This window comes from Spea bombifrons, chromosome 5, assembly GCF_027358695.1.
Source record: "Spea bombifrons isolate aSpeBom1 chromosome 5, aSpeBom1.2.pri, whole genome shotgun sequence".
In the NCBI taxonomy this organism is placed as follows: domain Eukaryota; kingdom Metazoa; phylum Chordata; class Amphibia; order Anura; family Pelobatidae; genus Spea; species Spea bombifrons.
The window spans coordinates 39,280,999-39,302,298 of record NC_071091.1 but is presented as its reverse complement, the minus strand read 5'-3'; the positions used below and the strand labels follow the sequence as shown (position 1 = coordinate 39,302,298).

The following is a 21,300-nucleotide window of genomic DNA, read 5'->3' as shown; positions in this document are numbered from 1 at the left end:
GAACACGAAAACGCACTCTTCGTGTTCGTTTTCATGTTCGCCCAAAGACGAATGCACAAGTCTACTTCTCAGAAGAGTGGAGTGCAGTAGCAGCAAAGGGGGCCCAACTCTATATCAATACCTGTGTTTTTAAATAGGATGTGTGAAAAAAGTACACCTTTGAATACTATGGTTTTACATATCAGGACATAACCATTATGTGTTCCTTAGCAGGTCTAAAAATAGGTAAATACAACCTCAGTTGAACAACAATACATGTTTACATTACACAGTGTCATGATTTATTCAACAAAAATAAAGCCAACATTGAGAAGCAATGTGTGCTGATAAGTACACCTTATGATTCAATAGCTTGTAGAATTGTCTTTAGCAGCAATAACTGGAAGTAATCATTTTCTGTGGAGGAATTTTGGCCCACTCTTCTTTACAACGTTGCTTCAATTCATTGAGCTTTGCAGGCATTTTTTTTATGCACAGCTCTTTTAAGGTCCTGCCACAGCATTTAAATCGAGTTGAAGTCTGGGCCATTGCAACACCTTGATTCTTTTCTTTTTCAGCCCTTCTGATGTAGATTTGGTGGTATGCTTGGGATTATTGTCCTGGCGCATGACCCAACTTCGGCCAAGCTTTAGTGGTCCAACAGGTGGCCTCACATTTGACTCTACAATAATTTGGTATACAGAAGAGTTCATGGTTGACTCCTGTGGCTGCAAAACAAGCCCAAATCATCACCCTTCCACTGCCATGCTGGACAGTTGGTATGAGTTGTTTGTGTTGATATGCTGTGTTTGGGCACAGTGCTTCATTGCCAAACATCTCTTCTTTGGTCTTGTCCATGCAAAGGACATTGTCCCAGATGTCTTGTGGTTTGCAAACCTAAGCTGTGTTGCCATGTTTTTTTTTTAAACAATCCATACTTGCTCAGCCATACTTTCTGAATGTGCTGTCATGAACTTTAACATATAACATGCTAACTGAGGCTTGTAGAGTCTAAGTAATTGCATTATTGAGGTAATTGCTGATGTTTTTCCTCCTTGGCACTGTGTTAACACACATCTGAATGCTCCAGTCCAGCAAATTGCTAAAACATTGCATTTATAGAGGTGATCACACTTGCTGGTGATCAATTAATCAAGAGCATTTGATTAGAAGCACATTTCTGCTACTTACCATCTTAATTTGTATGGAAGCAGTAAGGGTGTACTTAGTTTTTCATTCATGGCTTTCCATTTTGGCGTCTTTTTTAAAAAATAAATCATGACACAGCGTAATATGTCATGTATTGTTGTTCATCTGAGGTTGTATTTACCTAATTTTTAGATCTGCTAAGAAACAAATTATTATTATTTCCTGATATATGCTTTTGTTTATCTTTTTGTTTTACAGTTTCATGGGTGCTATGTGAAGCCATTACTTTTGTTTCTACCAATCTATCTTGGCTAAACAGAGGTAGTTCTTCAGCTCTCAGTTAGCTTTTTTCAATAAATTTGCATCATTGTAACCACTAGGAATTCCAAAGTTATGCATCATCAAAACCACTAGTGAAAGGGCACAAGACACACTGCAAAAATGTTAAAACTCTGGAGCATGAGCAGGAGAGGTTGCACAAATATTATTTAAGTAATACACATAACTTCACACCTAGACTACTGAAACAAGACGACCAGTACTCTTCAAATACATATTACTTGCAAAATGGTCCAAGGCCAGAGAAGATAAGCACAAATAAGCAAGTGATAAACATTGCTTAATGGCATGTTTTACTACAGATATGCTTTTGGCTACGTATGGAATTACTACAAAAAATAAGAGCGTGCCTAAGTTCTTCTAAAGCAAAGCAGCCCAGAGACAATTACCAGCTGCCCTGACCTAATACGGTCATGATCACTGAATAACATATTTCTTTAAAGGTAATGTTTTATTCATATTGATATGGAAAAATAAGGCAACTTATGATATTACTTCATACCGTTCATACACTATATAAAGCTGCATACATTTTCTTTTTTTTATGGAATAGAGAACATGTGATGAATAGTTCTTCATTTTAAAGTGAATCAATGTTTGATTTTATGTGAACTCACCTGGCAATTTTAGCAAATATGGGGAATCGACAGTGCATGATGATTCATTAACCAAATTCATACCTACATGAAAAAAGAAATTACCTAAAATCAATAATTGACATAGTTTTTCTAACCATAAAGAAAATTAGTTTAGTCTAGTGTAATCATGGTGAAGGACATTTTCCAATTGATTATCCAAGAATAACCTTCCTACTCGGCAGCATCTGGTCACATCACAATGATAAAATAATATCTTAACTTTGATTATACTACACAAAATTAAAGCTAGCTTGTTTGTAACCTTTAATATTTAAACATCTCTATATTAAGACAGACTTGGGTAACTGAGTAACAAAAGGCAGGGCCAAGGAAGGGGGGCAGTGTGTCATTACAGAAGAGCTCAATAACGGTTCTAAAGGCTTTTTAAAGGGAAATTAACTGCAAAATGCCCACTTACCTTCAAAGTAAAATATACTGTTGAATATAATTGATTGATAACAAGTGATACGTGATTACCTCTAGAGGCAATTTTACTTGCATTTTGACCTTACAGAACCTGTAATGCCAATTTTACTGGCATTAGCCATACAGAACATATGGCCAGTGACACTGTTGTTGTTGTTTAGAGTAGAATGGATACCATGTTAAATTGGCTCAGATGTTGTTTTGGATTGCTATCCTATCCATTGTGTCTACGGTACTGCAGGCTTTATTAATCAATCAATTACTAATCAATGACTCCTACAGAATTATATAACCAGCAAATATATCATAGTAAATCTCATCTCTATATATGGAACAACAGCTATCTTAACCACCCACCTTAATCCCTTCGTTACTGAGAGTACTTTGAAAACCAGGAGCTTTTTTCTTTTTAAATGTAAAAAGCCACCCAATTAATGTAAGTGTCTTTGAAATAGATATCATGTGCAGAATTCCCATATCTCTCTGGCAAATATTAGAATGTATACATTGCTGTTTCAAACTTTTGGATTATTTTTACATTAGTGTACTGGTTTGTAATGTGTCTATAATTCAAAAAAAACAATAAATAAGCCATGAAGCGTAGACAATTTGGGATTTTTCACTAGGAGCATTTAGGTACTTGTCTTGAAGCCACTTGGCCACCAATCCCTGCCAAAGTTTGTCATGATAATATTTGATACTATATGATAATTATATTATAATAATTTCAAAATTACTTTTACGTTGGTTTGCTTTTTTTGCTCGGGTTATGTGCAAATGCTCAGAAATTCGCCTAAACATATACAGCTGCATCTCCAGATTACAGAAGTTACCCATATGTATTTGTTTGTATGTGTTTAGGAAGCAACAGGGAACACTGTACAACACTCGTCTAAAAATAAAATAAATAAATGCCTTAATATACTGAAGAAACTGTTTTTACAAGTGTGCCACCCTTATGCATCTTCTTTTGTGGACTATAACTCCCATCAACCTTGAGGGTGGTGGTAGTTGTAGCCTGTCTATTTCTTTAAAAAAATGTAATTTATAAAAATACTAGTTTATATGCCCTTCATTAAAATGGTATGTACTTTTTTCTTCACTTTTTCTTTCTTTCTTTCTTTCTTTCTTTCTTTCTTTCTTTCTTTCTTTCTCTCTCTCTCCCTCTTTCTCATGTCTTTCCCTCCCTTTTTCACTCAATATCCACCTTTCTTCTCTCTCTTTCTTCTACTCTCCACTTTTGGTGTCTCTCTACCCTCTGTCTTTCTATCTAACTTTCCCTCTATCTCACATTTTTCCTTCTCGCCCTCTTTCTTTTCTCATTCCAAATTCATATTTTATCTCACTATTCTACCTTTCTCCCTCCTTCTTTATTTTTTACTCTTTTTATCCCTTCCACTTTGTTCCTTATCTTTCCTCTCTCCTCTCTTTCTTTCTTCTCTCTCTCCTCTCTCTTTTTCTGTCTTCTCTCTCCTCTCTCTTTTTCGTTCTTCTCTCTCTCCTCTCTTTTTCGTTCTTCTCTCTCTTTTTCGTTCTTCTCTCTCTTTTTCGTCCTTTCTCCATTGTATCCCACACTTTTCTTTCTTTATTTCCCATCCCTTTCTTTGTCCTTTCCATTGTTTTTTTTCTCTAACGTCTTTCTTTCTTTTTCTTTCTTTCTTTCTTTCTTTCTTTCTTTCTTTCTTTCTTTCTTTCTTTCTTTCTTTCTCTTTCTTCTCCTCTGTCCTTTCTTTCTACCCCCCCATTTCCCCCTCCTTCTCCTTTCTTTTTTCCTTCTTTTTCCCTGTCATGCCAGGTATAGAAGTCAGGGTAAAAACCACAATGCAGACTTCGTATCACCTGATGGCCAAAACACAGCACAGGAACACCAGGAATATAGTGTAGGAGGACAAAGCAGAATCTTAGAGGACATACAGAGTGGTTCCCCAGTTATTGGAGGATAACAGTGGACACCAGAGGTAAATTGAATTAAATGGAAATCACTTGACACTGTTGGAATTTATGTTCTGGCTGGGACAGCCCATTGCAAAACCGTGGGCATTAGTGTGAAGTTGGTCACCCTTTGCAACTATAACAGCCTCTACTATACTGGGAAGGCTTTTTGCAAGATTTTGGAGTGTGTTTGTGGGAATCTTTGTGCATTCGTCAAAAAGAGCATTTGTGAGGTCAGGCACTTATGCTAGAGCAGAAGGCCTGGCTTGGAATCGGCATCTGACTTATTTCCAAAGGTGTTTAATGGGGGTATCAGAGCTATGTGCAATCCACTCCAGTTCCTCCACACCAAACTTGTCAAACCATGTCTTTATAGGACTTGCTTTGTGCACAGACGCATAGTCATTTTGCAACAGGAAAAAGCCTTCCCCAAACTTTTGCCACAAAGAAGCATACAGTTTGTTTGCTGTACTGGAACCAGTCCAAACCCTGAAAAGCAGCCCCAGACCATTATTCCTCCTTTACCCAAATTTACAGTAGGCACTATACATTCTAGTAAGACACATTCCCCTGTCATCCTTAAAACCCAAATTGGTCCATCAGATTTCCATATAGTGAAGCATGATTAATAATGTTTCCACTGCCCACTGACATCAGCAGGACCGCCCACTGATGTTTGTGAGACAGCCCACCTAATTAGCTGCCAGCGGGACCACCTACTCCCGGGACTCCAGATGGTCACATCTGCTTTCACAGTTAAGCACTAACTGAAGTTCTTCTGCCCTGTGATGTTCAACATGGTGTTAAGCCCAAAGTTAAGTGGACTTAGAGGATCCCAATAGTGAGGAGGCTTTGAAGCAAGACTATGCAGTTGCATAAATATTGAAAGAAACCTCTGGTGGTAACAGGAACAGAAGTGTTCATAGATCAAAGTTAATCACTGCATGACCTTTACCAGGGCCGGATTAAGAGCATCATGGGCCTGGAGCTTAGGTTTTGGGGGGGCCTTTTTATGAAAATAAATAAATTAGACGTCTCGCATCCACGTGTACTGGATAAAGATGTCATCAGTGTTAGGCAGATAATATAGGATAAAATCTTATGTGATGAGATTAGGAGTACGTCAGTACACTAAAAAAAAAAAAGTCATCATACACGGGACGCCTGAAGCCTCAATTGCTTTTCAATAAAACATGCAAATTGAAATAGACTAAATAATAGAAAACTAAATTGCTCTCACTGATTTCTGGGCCTAGAATGTTTTGTCCTCTAAAGTTACTATAAATTCAGGAAGGCGTTTTATCTCTGGATAAGTAAAAATGAATTAGTTAATTAGTTCAATCTATTCCTACAGTAAGTAAAGCACCAGACAATAGATGACCAAAAACACACAGCAGGACAGGCTCTGCCATACCGACACCCAAACACAAACGCACACCAGGACAGGCTCTGCCACACCGACACCCAAACACATATACACCAGTACAAGCTTGCCACCCACATCCGGACAGGCTAAGCTAATACAATAAAAAAATATATATTTTCACCACAGCCAGTGCTATGTGTATTTATGCCCACAACCTGCCCCTCCATTCAGTATTGATTAATGAGATGAGATAGCCCCAGCTGTCCCCCTTGTGTTTGGTGCCACCAGCCCCTACGTATATTTATGCCCTCCATCCAGCCCCACAACGTGTATTTATACCCCCAGCTACTGCCCCCTAGTATTGACTTATGTGATGCCCCAGCCAGCCCTCTCTTGTGTATGGTTGACCTTACTACCTTGTATACTTATGCCCCCCTTACATTTTTTGGTTACTTTACTGCTCTTTGCTCTCCTCCACGGGGCCGACTGCCACACAAGGAACTCCATGTGAGCTTGCCCCCTCGAGCATCATGTCGCGTCTCTAAGGGGGCTGGAAGAAGAGCCTCACTGAGGTATTAGTCGGCGTGGCGTCTACAAGCTAGACGCTTTAACTTTAGGTAGCCATCGGAGGTGGTTGTGGGGCCAAATCCGCTGGATTGAATCACGCAGCTCCGGCATTCAACCGGACCGGCTGGACCACCAGAAAGTCTCTTGGTTTCCTGGTGGGCCATTCCGGCCCTGACTGGGCCTATCTTCGGGTAGAGGCCTGGAGCTGCCGATCAATCAATCCCTACGTTAATCTGGCCCTGACCTTGACATAGAACACATGGGAACCCATTTCCTCCAAGTTTCATTAAAGTGCTTCCAATCCAGATTTAAGGGAATGCTCTGCTATGGAGATTATCAATGAGTTCACTACAGAAGGACAGTGAGTAAAAAATGGAAGCATCTCAAGTATGTGAAGCCAAACGTAGAACCGATTAGGCCACACAATCTAATTCTAGGTTAATCCACTATTTAGTGCCAGTGTAACATTGGGCTGTGAATGCAAATATTGTTGCAATGTTTTTTTTTTGTTTTTTAGGAGGTCACTGGGTAGGACTTCCCTCTTTGTAGCTGACTGTAGTGACGGCTCCTCATCCAGTTCCTAATCTTGCCCCACCTCTCTATTGTCCTTTTTTACTCTATGTTCTTTTTTGGGGGGTTTACAGCAGGATTGGTGATTCTATGTTTCTATATTTAATTGTGAAAAAAAATGGGCTCAAAAAAGCTTATATCATGATGTAGCTTTCTTCTCAAGATAAAGTAGAAACTATTGAAGTTCCAGGGATGGAAGCCAGAATCCAAGCAAAAGGTCAGAAACCAGTCAAATAATCACCAATCTGCAACCAGGTGAAGGAAAACAGAGCAGGATCTATCCACTAGCAAGGGAAGCTAGAAGCAATCCTGCTAAATAAAAAAAACACTAATTGCTAGGTTGGTGTCAGAATCCAGGAGAATCCCACATCTAAGATCTGTGGTGATCAGCATCAGGTGAGTGGGAATATTTTGCCTACTGTGAGACATGACATGTCATCCCACAAAATGATAGCATCCCTGACCTATGGAGTCATGGTAGATATCCCTGTGATTCACAGCTCACAACTAGGTATCACTGTTCCTCAGTGGTGATACCTAGTGTATGCCAGCAGGTCTCGTATTTCTGACGGCTCTCTTCCAGTGGTAATTTTTGTCCTTAGTTGTGTCCTGCTGTATCCTGTTGCCAACCTGAAGTGTTCTTGTGCTTATTAGCTGTGTATGCAGATTCCCATTGTATTCTTGAGTTCCTGCTGTGTTACTAGACATGTTCCAGCTATAGACTTGTAGCACCCCTTCCCAGTATTGGCTCACTAAGTCTGGTGTTCACAACTTCCTTGGAGCTAGACGTGTAGACAGATCTCTGGAGAAAGAAAAGTGCCTCCGTTTCCCAGCAAAAACATTTGCATTATTCCCCCATCCCTCCAATTGTAGGAGAGGGTGTGTATGACCTTTTGTAGAAGCAGTCTGCAAGGCCAGGTTAACTGAGTGGACAGTAGGGAGAAGCAGACCAAGAAAGAAGACAGAAGAAGAGAAGAACAAAAAGAGAAGACAAGAAGCAGAGCTGCGAAAAAGAAGGAGGAGACGCAGAAGCAGTTGGTGGAGAAGGTGAGAAGACATTGATACAGCGCGTGAGAGAGTGTAAGAGAGTGAGTGGCAACCAATTTCATTTCAGAATTCAAAAATCCCTCTGAATTTTGTTCAAATTGAAAGGACAGAAAACACATTTCCAGAGAATTGAAGGACAATTTCAAAACTGAGGCCAAAATAGTTGGGGAAATCTCCAATTCAGCTGTTTTTCCAACTTTTCTATTTTGGTCTCAGTTTTGCACGTCCTTTTTTTCACCAATTCTTAATTCTAAAACCTATTTTTTTATTTCAATTGTTTTAAATATAAAATAATGTGTTTAATATAATTTAGTTAAAACTGTGTTTCTTGCAAAAAACATTAGGGGCTACAAGCTATCTTGCACCAGGGCCTTTAGCTCACTAGTTCAGCCACTGCCAGGGTACTAAAACCTCCAAGCCTGTTTCCAGTCTGTAGTTGTTACCGATTAGATAGACCACTGAAATCTGTCCAGTTTTACTTCAGGCTGTGTGGAGTTAAAGGTAGGTCCAATCAAAATGAATGGCAATTACTGGACCCACCTTCTTTACACCTTAATTCCTTTGCAGTAGGCAGGATTGAGCAGGCTTACGTACTGTCATTGCAGGAGTAGCACGGTAGCTTTCCGGGGTGCTGCATCAAGCTGAGGCTTCACATGGTGACTGAGTTTCTTGAGTGTGTGTCTGAGTATGTATGTTTGTCTATCTGGTATCTTAGTGTGTGTCTAGGTGTGTTAGGGTATATTAGTATGCGTGTGTGGGTATGTGGGCTATGTGTGTTTGTGTTTCTGGATACATTTTTGTGATGGTATGCAGGTGTGTGAACATCTTTGGGTATGTTAATGTCTGGGTATGTTAGTGTATGTGTCTGGGTATGTCATTCTGCGAAAATGTGTCTTTAGGTATGTTAGTGTGGGTGCCTGGGTATGTTACCATGTGTGGGTATGTCAGTGTGTGAACATGTGTCTTTGGGAATGTTAGCGTGTGAATGTGTGTCTTTTGGTATGTTAGTATGAACCTTTTTTGTGTATGAAGAATGATCCACAAGGTTCTGTTTAAGTCAACATTTATTTATTCCAGTTCTGTGTCATGACACCTTAGGTGCTTGCTTTGAATCATACTCTGGGTGTCTCAAGTTCTAGCTCTCTCTCATGCATGATCTTACTTCCTGTTATCTGACCCTTATGCATATTCATAAGGCTCAGCTCAGTACAGGTGTATGTTAGTGTGTGTGTCTGGGTATATTAGTGTGTGAACATGTGTCTTTGGATATGTTTGTGTGTGGGTATGTTTGTGAATGTCTGTGGGGGTATTTTAGTGTTAGAACATGTATTTGGATATGATAGTATGTGTGTGTCTGGGTAGGAGAGTGTGTGAACATGTGTCTTTGTTGGGGGTATGTTTGTGTGAGTGTCTGGGTGTGTGTGCATGTATGTCAGTGTTGAGCGTGTGTTAGTGTCAGTGTCTGGGTTTGTTTTAGTTTTGAATATCTAGTTATGCGGGTGTGGGTGTCTGGATGTGTGTGTGTGTGTGCTTGTCTGTGTTAGTGCGACTGTCTCTTCTGAGGTCAGGTGCTTAAAAGTTGTAGATAGCAATATTTAGCCATATGTGAGTACCTAACTTACCAGATAGGCACAGATCCCTCAGCCACTACCATACAGACTTTAAAGGATGATTATGTGTGGAAAATGTTAGAAGTCAGATTTAAATGGCATGTATATGCTATATGTTGGTAATGTTCTAAGTGGGTAGGCTCACAACATTTCATGAGACATTCCCAGGGTAAGACTGAGAGGATAGTGGCAAGGTAACACTAAAAGTAGTGGGTTGGGCCTAAAGTTAGCCTATAGAGAGGGAAGCTTAAACTGGTTCTTTAAGCACGTCATTTGATGAAAGGTGTGACGGAACCCTCCATCACTGGGGCCACTGGAGAGGCCTGACAGCCAGCCTCCTCCCTATTGACTATGGGCCCTGGCATTGTAAAGATTTCTGTGTCTGTCCCAGAAATATATCATCTCATGATTTGCTGAGTTGATTTTCTGGCAGAAAGCCAGACAGTTTAATGTCAGACTCTTCCCCCCACCCCATGGTGCACTAATATGTTGCATAAGTGAAAGAGGGACACTTTGTTTTTTAAAATCTCGTGGAACCCACCGATACAAGCAATTGCACTTTACAATGTCGTGCTTGCATCGCCACTTAAAACACACTTCGTTTTTGTCAGCAGTCATGCATATTAAAAATATGAACACACATTGAATTGAATTCCCATGAGGCTCTGCCAGGCATACTACTTCCAGTGCAGCAACAATAAAGCTGCAGATGTACACACACACATACATGTACACTGCCCTTACACACACACACATATACATGTACACTGCCCTTAAACACACATATATACACATACACTTCCTTTACACACCAGCTAACAAATACCTATACTTACACACACACACCGACCCATACACACACATGACTTCATTAGTCTCACATCATTGTGGAGGAATTTTAGCCCACTCTTCTTTACAATGTTTCTTCACTTCATTTAGGGTTTGCTGGCATTTGTTTATGCACAGCTCTCTTAAGGTCCCACCACAGCATTTCAATCAGATTGAGATATGGGCTTTGGCTGGGCCATTTCAACCGTGATTCTTTTCTTTTTCAGCCATTTTGTTGTAGATTTGCTGGTGTGCTTGGGATCATTGTCATGTTGCTTAACCCAATTTCCACCAAGCTTTAGATGTCAGACAGATGGTCTTGCATATATATTCTGTGATAAAGAGGAGTTCTTGGTCGACTCGATGGCTGCAAAGTTCCCAGGTCCTGTGGCTGCAAAACAAGACCAACTCATCACCACCTGTGCTTGGTTTTTGCCAAATGTGGCCCTGTGCATTATGGCCAAGCATCTCCACTTCGGTCTTGTCTGTCCAAAGGACATTGTTCCTGAAGCTTTGTGGTTTGTTCAGATGCAACTTTGAAAACTTAAGCCGTGGTGCCATGAGAAGAGGCTTTTTCCTGGCAACCCTTCCAAACAGTCTCTTTTTCCGTCTCTTTCTAATTTCTTAATTAACTTTAAGATTTAACATGCTAAGGGCCTGTAAAGTCTGAGATGTTATTCTTGGGATTTTTTCGCAATTTCTCTTAGCATTTCATGGTCTGACCTTGGGGCGAATTTGCTGGGACATCCCCTCCTGGGAAGATTGGCAACAGTCTGGAATGTTTTCAACGTTTAAATAATCATTCTCAATGTAGAATGATGGACTTTAAATAGTTTGAAAATAGTCCTATAACCCTTCCCAGATTGATGGCAGCAACAATTGCTTCACTACGATCATTGCTGAAGTCTTTCCTTCTTGGCATTGTGTTAACACACACCTGAATGCTCCAGACCAACAAACTGCTAAAGCTTCAGCTTTTATAGTGTGGTCACACTTGCTGAGGATCAATAAATCAAGAGCATTTGATCGGCAGTGCATATCTGCTACTTAGCATCTTAATTCCTTTGGAAGCAGTTAGGGTTTACTTAGTTTTTCACACATGGCTTCTCCATTTTGGCTTTATTTCTGTTGAACAAATCATGACACAATGCAATAAGTCATGTGTTCTTGTTCATTTGATGTTGTATTTACCTAATTTTTAGAGCTGCTAATCAACAGATGATTTGTATTATGTCCTGATATGGAGAACCATAGAAGTACATCAAAGATGGTGTACTTTCTTTTTCACACGGCTGTAAGTGCTACAAAAGCTAAATAATGTTAGTTTTGCCAGGTGTTGTTCAGAGGTATTAGGTAAAAGCACTGGTGCTAGATCTCTCATGTTGCTTGTGGTGACACTGATAAGGTGATTTGTGATGTACTTGATTGTGTTATTTGTGCTGTCACCATTGATGCCATTGGTCCCCACTGCTGCCGTGTTTTACCTTCAGTGACCTGGAGGTATTCTCAAAGCATACCCGCTAGACGGCAAAGCAGTCTCCTTCTTCGCCTGGTGCTCATGAATGATGTGCATGTGTGGCAACAGGAAGTGCAGCCAGTGTCTATGCTGTGAAACCTGTTTTGTTGATGTATCCAAACCTGTCACTCTCACTTCTCCTATTCCTCTTTCCAGGATATTTTGCAAAAACTCCCAAAAGAATGTCATCATGTCTTCAGTAAAAAAGAAGGAGTTGACACCCTTCCTCCTCATCGATATCATCATAGACTTACTTCCTGGCACCATAGTTCTGTTTTGGCTTACATACCCATAGGCCGAGCCAGAGTTAACAGATCTCAAAAAAATATAATCCTGAGAATGTACAGAAGGGGATCATCTGCCCCTCCACCTCTCCTTTGGGAGCTTGTATCTTCTTGTGGCTAAGAAGGATAGAGGCTTGCAACCCTATGTGAATCACAGAGAACTGTTAAAAACTGGTACTAGAGCATATGGTACCAGAACTAATAGGGGCATACCTTTATTCAAAATTGTATTAATGTGGAGCTTATAATCTAGTACACAAATGTACGAGCTGGAAACATTTCATTCTCATATGGTCATTATGAATATACCATCATGCCATACAGACTCGGCAATGCCCCAGCCACATTTCATCACTTTCTCAATTTCCAAGCTATGCTGCATTCATTTGTCATAGTATACTTATATAATATCCTCTTTGTCTCCAGAATGTGACGCTTATCTTTTTCCCCTCCTTGGAAGCGCACAGATACCATATGACACTGGTTCTTGACTACAATGGAACAAAACTATGCTGCGGGAGACTATGAACTCCTTGCCATCAAGATGACTTTGAAAGAATGGCATTATCTCCTCGAAGGTGCTCAACATCCAATCACAGTATATACCAAGCATAAAAATCTTGAATACCTCAAGTCTGTCAAACACTTACAGTATGTCCTAGACAAACCGCAGTGTTTGTCTAGGACATACTGTAAGTGTTTGACAGACTTGAGGTATTCAAGATTTTTATGCTTGGTATATACTGTGATTGGATGTTGAGCACCTTCGAGGAGATAATGCCATGTGTGCTAATTACACATCACATATTGCACAGGATCCAAAATACAGAAAAGCGAATGCTTTTTACTGCTTATATTAGAAAAACAAAACCCAGTTCCATTCCACAAAGCAATTCTTCCACCTGGCCATTGTTCTGCCAATGTGAATCAGTCCTTCTGGCATGGTTGAACTTAAGGATTCATTCACGAGGACTCTATTACAAAGGGATCCATATATATGTACCAAATGCCATTCAATCCATGATTCTTCACCACATTTATGACCTTAATTAGTGGTTTATTCTGGTGGCCAAGCCTTTGCTAAAATGCCACCACCTATGTACAGGCATGCGACACCTGTGCATGTGTTAAGTCTTTACACCAAAAGACTTCTACAACCACTACACATTTCATCCCGGTCCTGGGAGAACATCACCATTGACTTCACTGTAGAACTGCCTCCTTCCTATCATGGTTTAGACTCAAAACAAACAGCATCCTTTGTTTGGGGGTACTAACCATAGATGAAGCTGCACATTTATTCATCAGACATATTTCAGTTCCATGGGGATACATTTCACATAACAATGCTGGAAGACCTTTTGTCATGGTATGAGAATTCAACAGACTAATTCCTGCCTTCCTTCCATGCTCAAACTTAATTTCTCTGCTTGCCTGAATACATGTATAACAACCAACTGCATACAGTAGATCCTCCAGTTGTTCCCCATTCTTCGCTAGCTATGGATACCACCCCACTGATTTTCCCGGTCTTTGGTTCAATTTTTCTGTTCTTTGCACTACTGAACAATTGCAACTAGTAACCAATTGTTGCCATTGGATTATAAAACTTTCTTCAGTTTGCTCATTACTCAAAGTGCCATTGTGAGATAATTTATATGTATAACCCATAGTCACGTGGTTAAATAAATACCATTTCATATTTTCTTTCTGTGCTCATGCTTTCATTTGAAGATAACTGTCTTTTAGTACAAAAGCAGGGGTTACACTATTAATCATATCACACATTTATACAGAAAACAAACTGTAAAATTCTGTGTTCATTAATGCTGTATTGATAGCCTTCTATTGAATGCAAAAATCAAAGCTTGCCATTAATTTTATGCAGTAGCAATCAGCAATTCACTTTATGCCCTGGCGTACCAAAGAAAAGTTGTGAGCATTTTTTTTGTCTAAAAATGTTTTATTTTAACCTAAAACAAATTACTATTATCTGTGTCTCCATCAACAGGACACTTTTTCTAGTGTTCAATGAAGTATGTCTTGAAAAACAATCTTACTACAAATAGATTCCGCTAGATTTGCCAGTCAGAGAATATAACAGAAATTCATCACGTAAGTAATATAAATAATATAGTAGCCTTTAACGCACAGTAGGGACTGTTTATTAAATTTGAAAATGAACTGCACATGCAAAAATTTAGACATTTTATTAAAATAAATATAAAAGAAGGACTTCAGAATTTTGTATTTTCATTGTGCTATTCAGTATACTATGAGATGACAACCAAATTTGAAAATTTGTTATTTTTTGTAAATGTGTTTGGTATAGAATTTGAGTATAGAGTAGATTATCTCCAAGTCATTCCTGAAATAAACAATGCATGCCTCCTCTTGCATTCAACATCAATGGATAATATGATTACAGTGCCTGCCTTTGTACATCAAAATATACATTGAAATCCTAAAAACTATATTTAATACATTTAGGAACCTATCCATCATACCAGAATTACAGTATGGCTAATTTGGGGCCAAAATACATTAAAACAGGATTAGGCCAATTACTTGAGATCCTTCCACTAACAATAAACGGTCTTTGGTATAAGAAGTGTTCAGGGATTTCAGAGGCATCCCGTTCCTAATCAGAGGTATCTGGAAAAAAGAACTACTATTTAAAAAGATGGGCGACTATTATGGTGATGCAAATACCCATAACACATTGTAGGCGATATTTGTTTCCACTTTTCTGCACTTCTATCAGCCACCTTTTCAGTTATAAAAATCCTTGGATTATTTTTTTTTAAATTAGCAGAGAGGCAGACACTCATTTTTGCTAATCTATGAAACGTGTTTCACAAAAAATTATGACCACAGAACATACTGTTTACATCAGGGCTGCACTACTCAAGGTACTCGAAGGCTGCAAACATATCACAATTTGAGAACAGGCATATTATATTCATAAAACTAATTCTTTTCAGGTAAAAATAAACAGAATTCTTGGCCTGTTTGCAGCCCTGGAGTTGGAGTTGTGCAGGCCTGGTTTTTATTTTAATGCAACATTTAATACATAGGCCCCAGCTGAACTGATTCTTGTAACACCATTTTTTTTAGCGATTCGGTTGTTTCCTCCACAATTACAAGGTACTCAGCTCAGACTTAGTAAAATTATGCACTACAGGCTAGTTATTTGGGTAATCAGTCCATAAGAAGTAATACCATTTACTGCAAAAAAAGTCCGTGATACAAGTTGTGGTATACATTTCAAAAAGTTAATATAAAAATAATAGGTTCTAAAACTAAGAACAAATATTCTTTCATTGAAGTGCAAACTTCACCTCTCTTCAACCTCTTTTACAGTGCATTAACAACAGTAAGGTGAAATGCAGTAGAAGCATATTAACATGCTGATCTTCAGGAAACAAATATTTATGGAAGACCTTGAAATTATATGTCTGACCTATGTATATGTAGTCCTTTGCCTATGACCACATTAAATGAGACATGAGTTATTAGGCATTTTTTTCTTTTTCTTTTTTTTTTTTTTTTACTAAACACATTATGAAAAAATAATAAACAAAAAATAACAATTGGTGATAAAATCAACTCTAGCAGATCTTCAAAACAAAACATTTATATAAGACAGTGTTAGACCCTGTGATAATTGTCAAGCCATGGTTCAAAGCCTCTGTTCTGTGCAGTTCAGTTTAAGTGCAAGATGAATACCCCCTAGTTTGGCTTTAACAAGCACTTGCGAAAATGCTCCTTTGCCTTCTGAGGAACAGGAAGCTAACCTCCCCCAAAAACTGCTATACTGCAGTTATCAGGGAAATTTCGATGGCCAAGTCCAACAAGTTCTCCTATGGCTTCCCTTAGCCCTAACGTCACGCAACAAAAAGTAATGTTGATATGCTAATGTTCTCAGATTTATTTTGGTGGCTGTTTTATAAGCCAGGTTAACCATATTTGTTAAGAAAAAAAGAGGGGGACTTGAAAAACACAAACAAAAAATTAAAACTAGTCATTAGCTGTAAATGAACCAGTGGATGTAGTTTTTAGACAGCTGTGTAATGCCTTTTTTTCCCAAGAGACTTGTCTTTGTGGAAGGAGGGACAGAAAGAAGAAGCTCAGCTAAAATGATGAAATATATTGGTAGTCTCTGTTACTCTTCTTTATCTGGAAAAAAAAAAGAAAGAAAAAAAGTCACTTGTGAGTTTTTCCCCCCAAGGTTGTCCAATGGAAAGAATGCTGGGAAAGAAAGTTGAAATGTTTAATTTTAGAATATTCTAGTTAAATGTGATGGACATGAGATTCATGATGTATGTAATAGTTATTTCCCACTGAACTTGATTTTGTTCGTAATTTGAAAGTGTTGGTTACTATAGAAACTTAAAATACCTCATTACCATACCTGACAACTTCCCACGGCAGGCTACCCAGAGCTCTTCCTCTTCTGAAGGAGTGGCTTCAGGAGGGGCAGAGCTAGCCACATACAAGGGAGGGAGTAGCTGCACAAGAGACCAATCCCTGACAAAGGTGAGGCTACCCCCGATAACTTTCAACGGGATAGAAATGGGACTGGACTTGGCTGGAGTGGGTATTACTAGATGCCACTCCATTGCCCATGAGAAAAAGAAGATTCATCAGAGACTCCACCTGAAACCTGGAGAGTTTCTAGGTATGCTCACTACAATTAAAAAAACAAATATTCCCAGTGTGATTACAAGTAGTATAACATTTATTATTCTTTGGAACCAAAATGTAGTCATTTACAGACGTGATGCCCTTAATTCATGCCACCCAATTATAAGAAAATATAAAACTATGTATTAAAAGATCCATGGACAGAATTGCATCTATTATGTCCCCTAGAATGCTGGTGCACTTCTCTACCTTAAAATGAAATCAAAAGTTAACAAAACATGATGCAGGTTATGTGTAACCAAAATCAGTTAACATACAATGGAAGACCACGTGGAACCACATAATTATAATAATAATAATATTGCATACACGTATCTAAGTCTACCATAGATGTGTGAACGTAACATCAAATAGTGCTCCAATGATTTTAAAAAGAAGCCTCTGCATTAAACACAAACACAAAAGATCCACCTGGACCCTTTAGTCTGTCCATATATGGTTATAGCTAAAACTACAAGCAAATCCTGGGTTCAGGATGTTTTGGGTGCCCCCTACCCTGTGCAAGTAGCACTTACACACAGGGTAATAAGTAAACTTGCTCTAAGATCCACACACACTAACACCAAAATGAACATTTGTTTTAAATTCATTTGATTGAAATCATAATTTTTATCAGTTCCATTATAAGGTAAATAATGTAAAACAAATTAAGTTAACTATACTTCATACAGCAAATAAACTAAACAGGTTAATAAATAGAATAGTAGCTATAAAATGCATAGGGTATTCTGGACTTTCTTTTTCTTACACTATGGTTGCCAATGCCTTCTGAAAATGGAACTAATTTACAGTTTAGTAGATTATGTCCTTAACTGACACACCACTACACATGGGATTGGATACTTATGAAGTCCTTTACAATAATAATAATGGTTGTTAGTCATAAAGGAATACATTATATGCTGATTACAATAGCAGTTCTAAAATGAAGTCAAAACCATGTAACAAGGCAAGAAGGAGGGGCAGAATAAAGAGGTCAAATATTACATAAATAATAATGGGATATACTTAGAGTCTATGGAAGTACACATTGACTCATAACAAGAAGAAGAAATAAAGGGAAACCAGTGCATCATAACGATCAAAGTACCGTATTTGCTCGATTATAAGACAAGGTTTTTTCCAGAGCAAATGCTCTGAAAAATACCCCTCGTCTTATAATCGGGGTTGTCTTATAATCAGACCTCAACTAGATCCAGATCCCCCACAGCGATGCAGGGGACCCCCTTTAACCCCCTTAATGCCACTCTGCCTCCAGAAATGCCTTTTAACCCTCTATACGCCACTGCCTCCTGAAATGCCTTATACCTCCCTATATTCCACTCTGCCCCATAATATGCCTTTTAACTCCCTAAATGCCAGAGTGGCATATAGGGGTATAAGGCAATTCTGGAGGCATAGTGGCACATATTGGGTCAAAAGGCATATCATGGGGCACAGTGGCATTTAGAGGGTTAAAAGGCATATCATGGGGCACAGTGGCATATAGGGGGTATAAGGCATTTCTAGGGCAAGCCAGGGGGCAGATGTACATAACTGGGGAGGCAGGTTAAAAAAAAAGGAAATAAAAACAAAATATTTTTCTCAATCATAGCTTTTATTAAAAAAAAAATTGTTCACATAGTTTACATGAATTAACATTTACTGGTAAAACATTTTTTGAGGGGGTCGTCTTATAATCAGGGTCGTCTTATAATCGAGCAAATATGGTACTTGAAAAGTTATGCTTCATTCTGAGGGGGAGGTAAAAAAAGGAGGGGGGGCAAAAATTGTTGCGTAATTAATGGATGCTTCTTTGCTCATATGGAAAATTTTAAAATTCAAATCAAGAATTTAAAGCATTTAAAGCAAGGGGCAGTTTGAAGGGGCAGAGGGGGGGTAGTTTGAGGGGGGGGTAGTTTAAAGGGGCAGAGAGGGCGGGTAGTTTGAAGGGGCAGAGAGGGGGGGTAGTGAGGGGGGGGCGCCAGAGGAGTAGTCCGCACAGGGCGCCACAACGCCTAAGGCCGGCTCTGACGCTAATATAGCCCTTGACACTCTAAAACCACACACACTCACGCAATACTTTTACCTTACACAGAGCCTATCACCAAAGCAGCTTGCACTACTATTGCAAGATCACATAACATTGTGAACTCAACAACATAATAATTATATATATCACACATGGCATTGTGTACAGTGATCTTTGGCTTGTGTGCAGCTGCTCGGCCATGGTAACACATTTATTTCAACATACAGTGTTTCTGCTGGTGTTGCTTCCAGAGGCAGTTTGGAACTCTGTAGCATGTGATGGTACAAAATGTCACCTCCACACTTGTCGTATGACACATAAGCACCCGTCGATAATTTGACAGAAACACTTCTTAAAAGGTTCTGTGCTTGTTATGTAAAAATGAGGGATTTGGTTTATATTGTTGCCTGACTAGTAGCTTTGAAAACAAAGGGCACCTTATGGTTTGTCACACATTATTAATACCGTATTTGCTTGATTATAAGACGACCTCCCAAAATCTGGGTTGGTGTTAAAAGACATTTCATAGAGCACCCTGCCTACAGAAATGCCTTATGCCCCCCATTTAACCCCCCAAACTTACCGGTGCTTCTGACTCCCTAGTGTGTAGTCGAGGCAGCAGGTAGACGTCTACACGATTCGCATAGGCAACTTCCGCTGCAGCCGGAAGGAGGTGCGGGGGTTGTCTGCGTCCATCGCGCATACACCCTCCGGCTGTCAGAGAGACCGGTTCCTGGCACCGGTGCGGGAAACTCACCTCTCTGACAGCCGGGGAAGGTCTGCAGACAACCCCTGCTGATAACCGCACCCCCTAACGGCTGCAGCGGAAGTTGCCTACGTGAATCGCGTAGACATCTACCGGCTACCCTGACTACACACGAGGGAGTTAGAAGCACCTGTAAGTTTTGGGGGGGGCATAGGACAGGAAGATCCAGGTCCCGTGCAGCGCTGCAGGGGATCTGGATCTTAGTCTTATAGTCTAAGACAACCCCGATTATAAGACGAGGGGTATTTTTCAGAGCATTTGCTCTGAAAAAAACCTCGTCTTATAATGGAGCAAATACGGTACCATAAAATTATTGTGAGGTGCAACTGGCTGTTAAAAAAAAATAAAAATTAATTATTACATAAAAAGGAAAAAACAGTCTGTAACTGCTACTAAGAAGTTAAAATGGTGTTGGTAAACTTATATCTAATGCTTGTCCCTTCCCCTTGTAAATGCCAAAGTTAAAATACCTATCAGTCATTTACATGTACCCTCCTACACCCAGTCTTTTGAAGACTGTTTCCTTTAGTTTTGTTGGGGACCCTCTTCATTATCGGAGATCCAAACGAACGCATGAAATTGGCAAATAATAAGGGTTTGTACAAATCTGAATGCACAAGTCTAAAAAACTACCAAAATGCATTAGGGTTGGCTCAATTAGATATATTTTTTTAGAACCTCAACATCCCCTGAGTATATTTTTATTTAATATGTGTAGAATTTAGTATATTTGTTTTAGCTGTATACTGAAAACTGGTAATAACAAAAAATTGTCTTGTTCAATGTACAAGTGATAAATTCCCTGGTAAAACTGGTAATAAATAAAAATAATTAATAAACAAACGTATATATTTCTTGAAAGCTCACATCAAGGGCAATAACAGAAGCACAAGTTTATCTTCGTTTTAGTAACACTGTGAGTCACAAATAATTTTGAAATATATGTTTTTAGCACTTTTTTATTATTTTTGTTACGCAAAAAATACAGCATCAGGATATATGATTAAGTATTTCTCATATGAAAGAAAGAAATACTACATATGAATTTCCAAAGTCTCCTAAATAATACAATACAATTATTACATAATCATGTAGTCAGAATATGCCCCCAAATCATGAGAATGCAAAGCAGTTATAAGCTAAGAATTTTTAACAGCTTAATCAAAAACGTGCACTTTGTGATTTGGAGGATATAACTGCCTTAAATATCACAATATCTGCTACAAACTATAAAGTGTTTAAAAGCATGTCCTTTTTTAAAAACACCCCAGTTACCTTTCTAGGTCACCTACAGTAACCACAAATCATTAAGGATATTTTTTTTCTCTCCACTTTTTCATGTTCCAGATGTATTATAGGATGGATGCTGTTCTCTGGCCGACCTGGAACAAGACACACAAAAAAATAATTTCCTATGTTTCCCAAACAGATAGATTCCACATATGTGTGGTATGTTAGCATTACATGTCCATGAGAGACCCCCGAATCATGAGTGCATAAAGTGGTTTCTCGCTGTGAAATTTGCACAAAACGAAAAATGTCTACCTAAGCACTGAAATCCCCAC

The 21,300-nt window shown here is 39.0% G+C and overlaps 1 protein-coding gene across 4 annotated transcripts in view; it reads right to left on the bottom strand.

The window, feature by feature from the left end:
* Window positions 1-21,300, bottom strand: part of PDE1C (phosphodiesterase 1C) — a 350,923-nt gene that overhangs the window by 4,350 nt on the left and 325,273 nt on the right. For 3 of the 4 annotated variants that reach the window (XM_053466975.1, XM_053466974.1, XM_053466977.1), the window contains one exon: window positions 2,085-2,147. In XM_053466975.1, the coding sequence (XP_053322950.1) occupies window positions 2,085-2,147 (63 nt within the window). Of the gene's footprint in view, window positions 1-2,084; window positions 2,148-14,388; window positions 16,431-21,300 lie in introns of those variants that run through there. The other variant, XM_053466978.1, reaches the window with a different exon arrangement.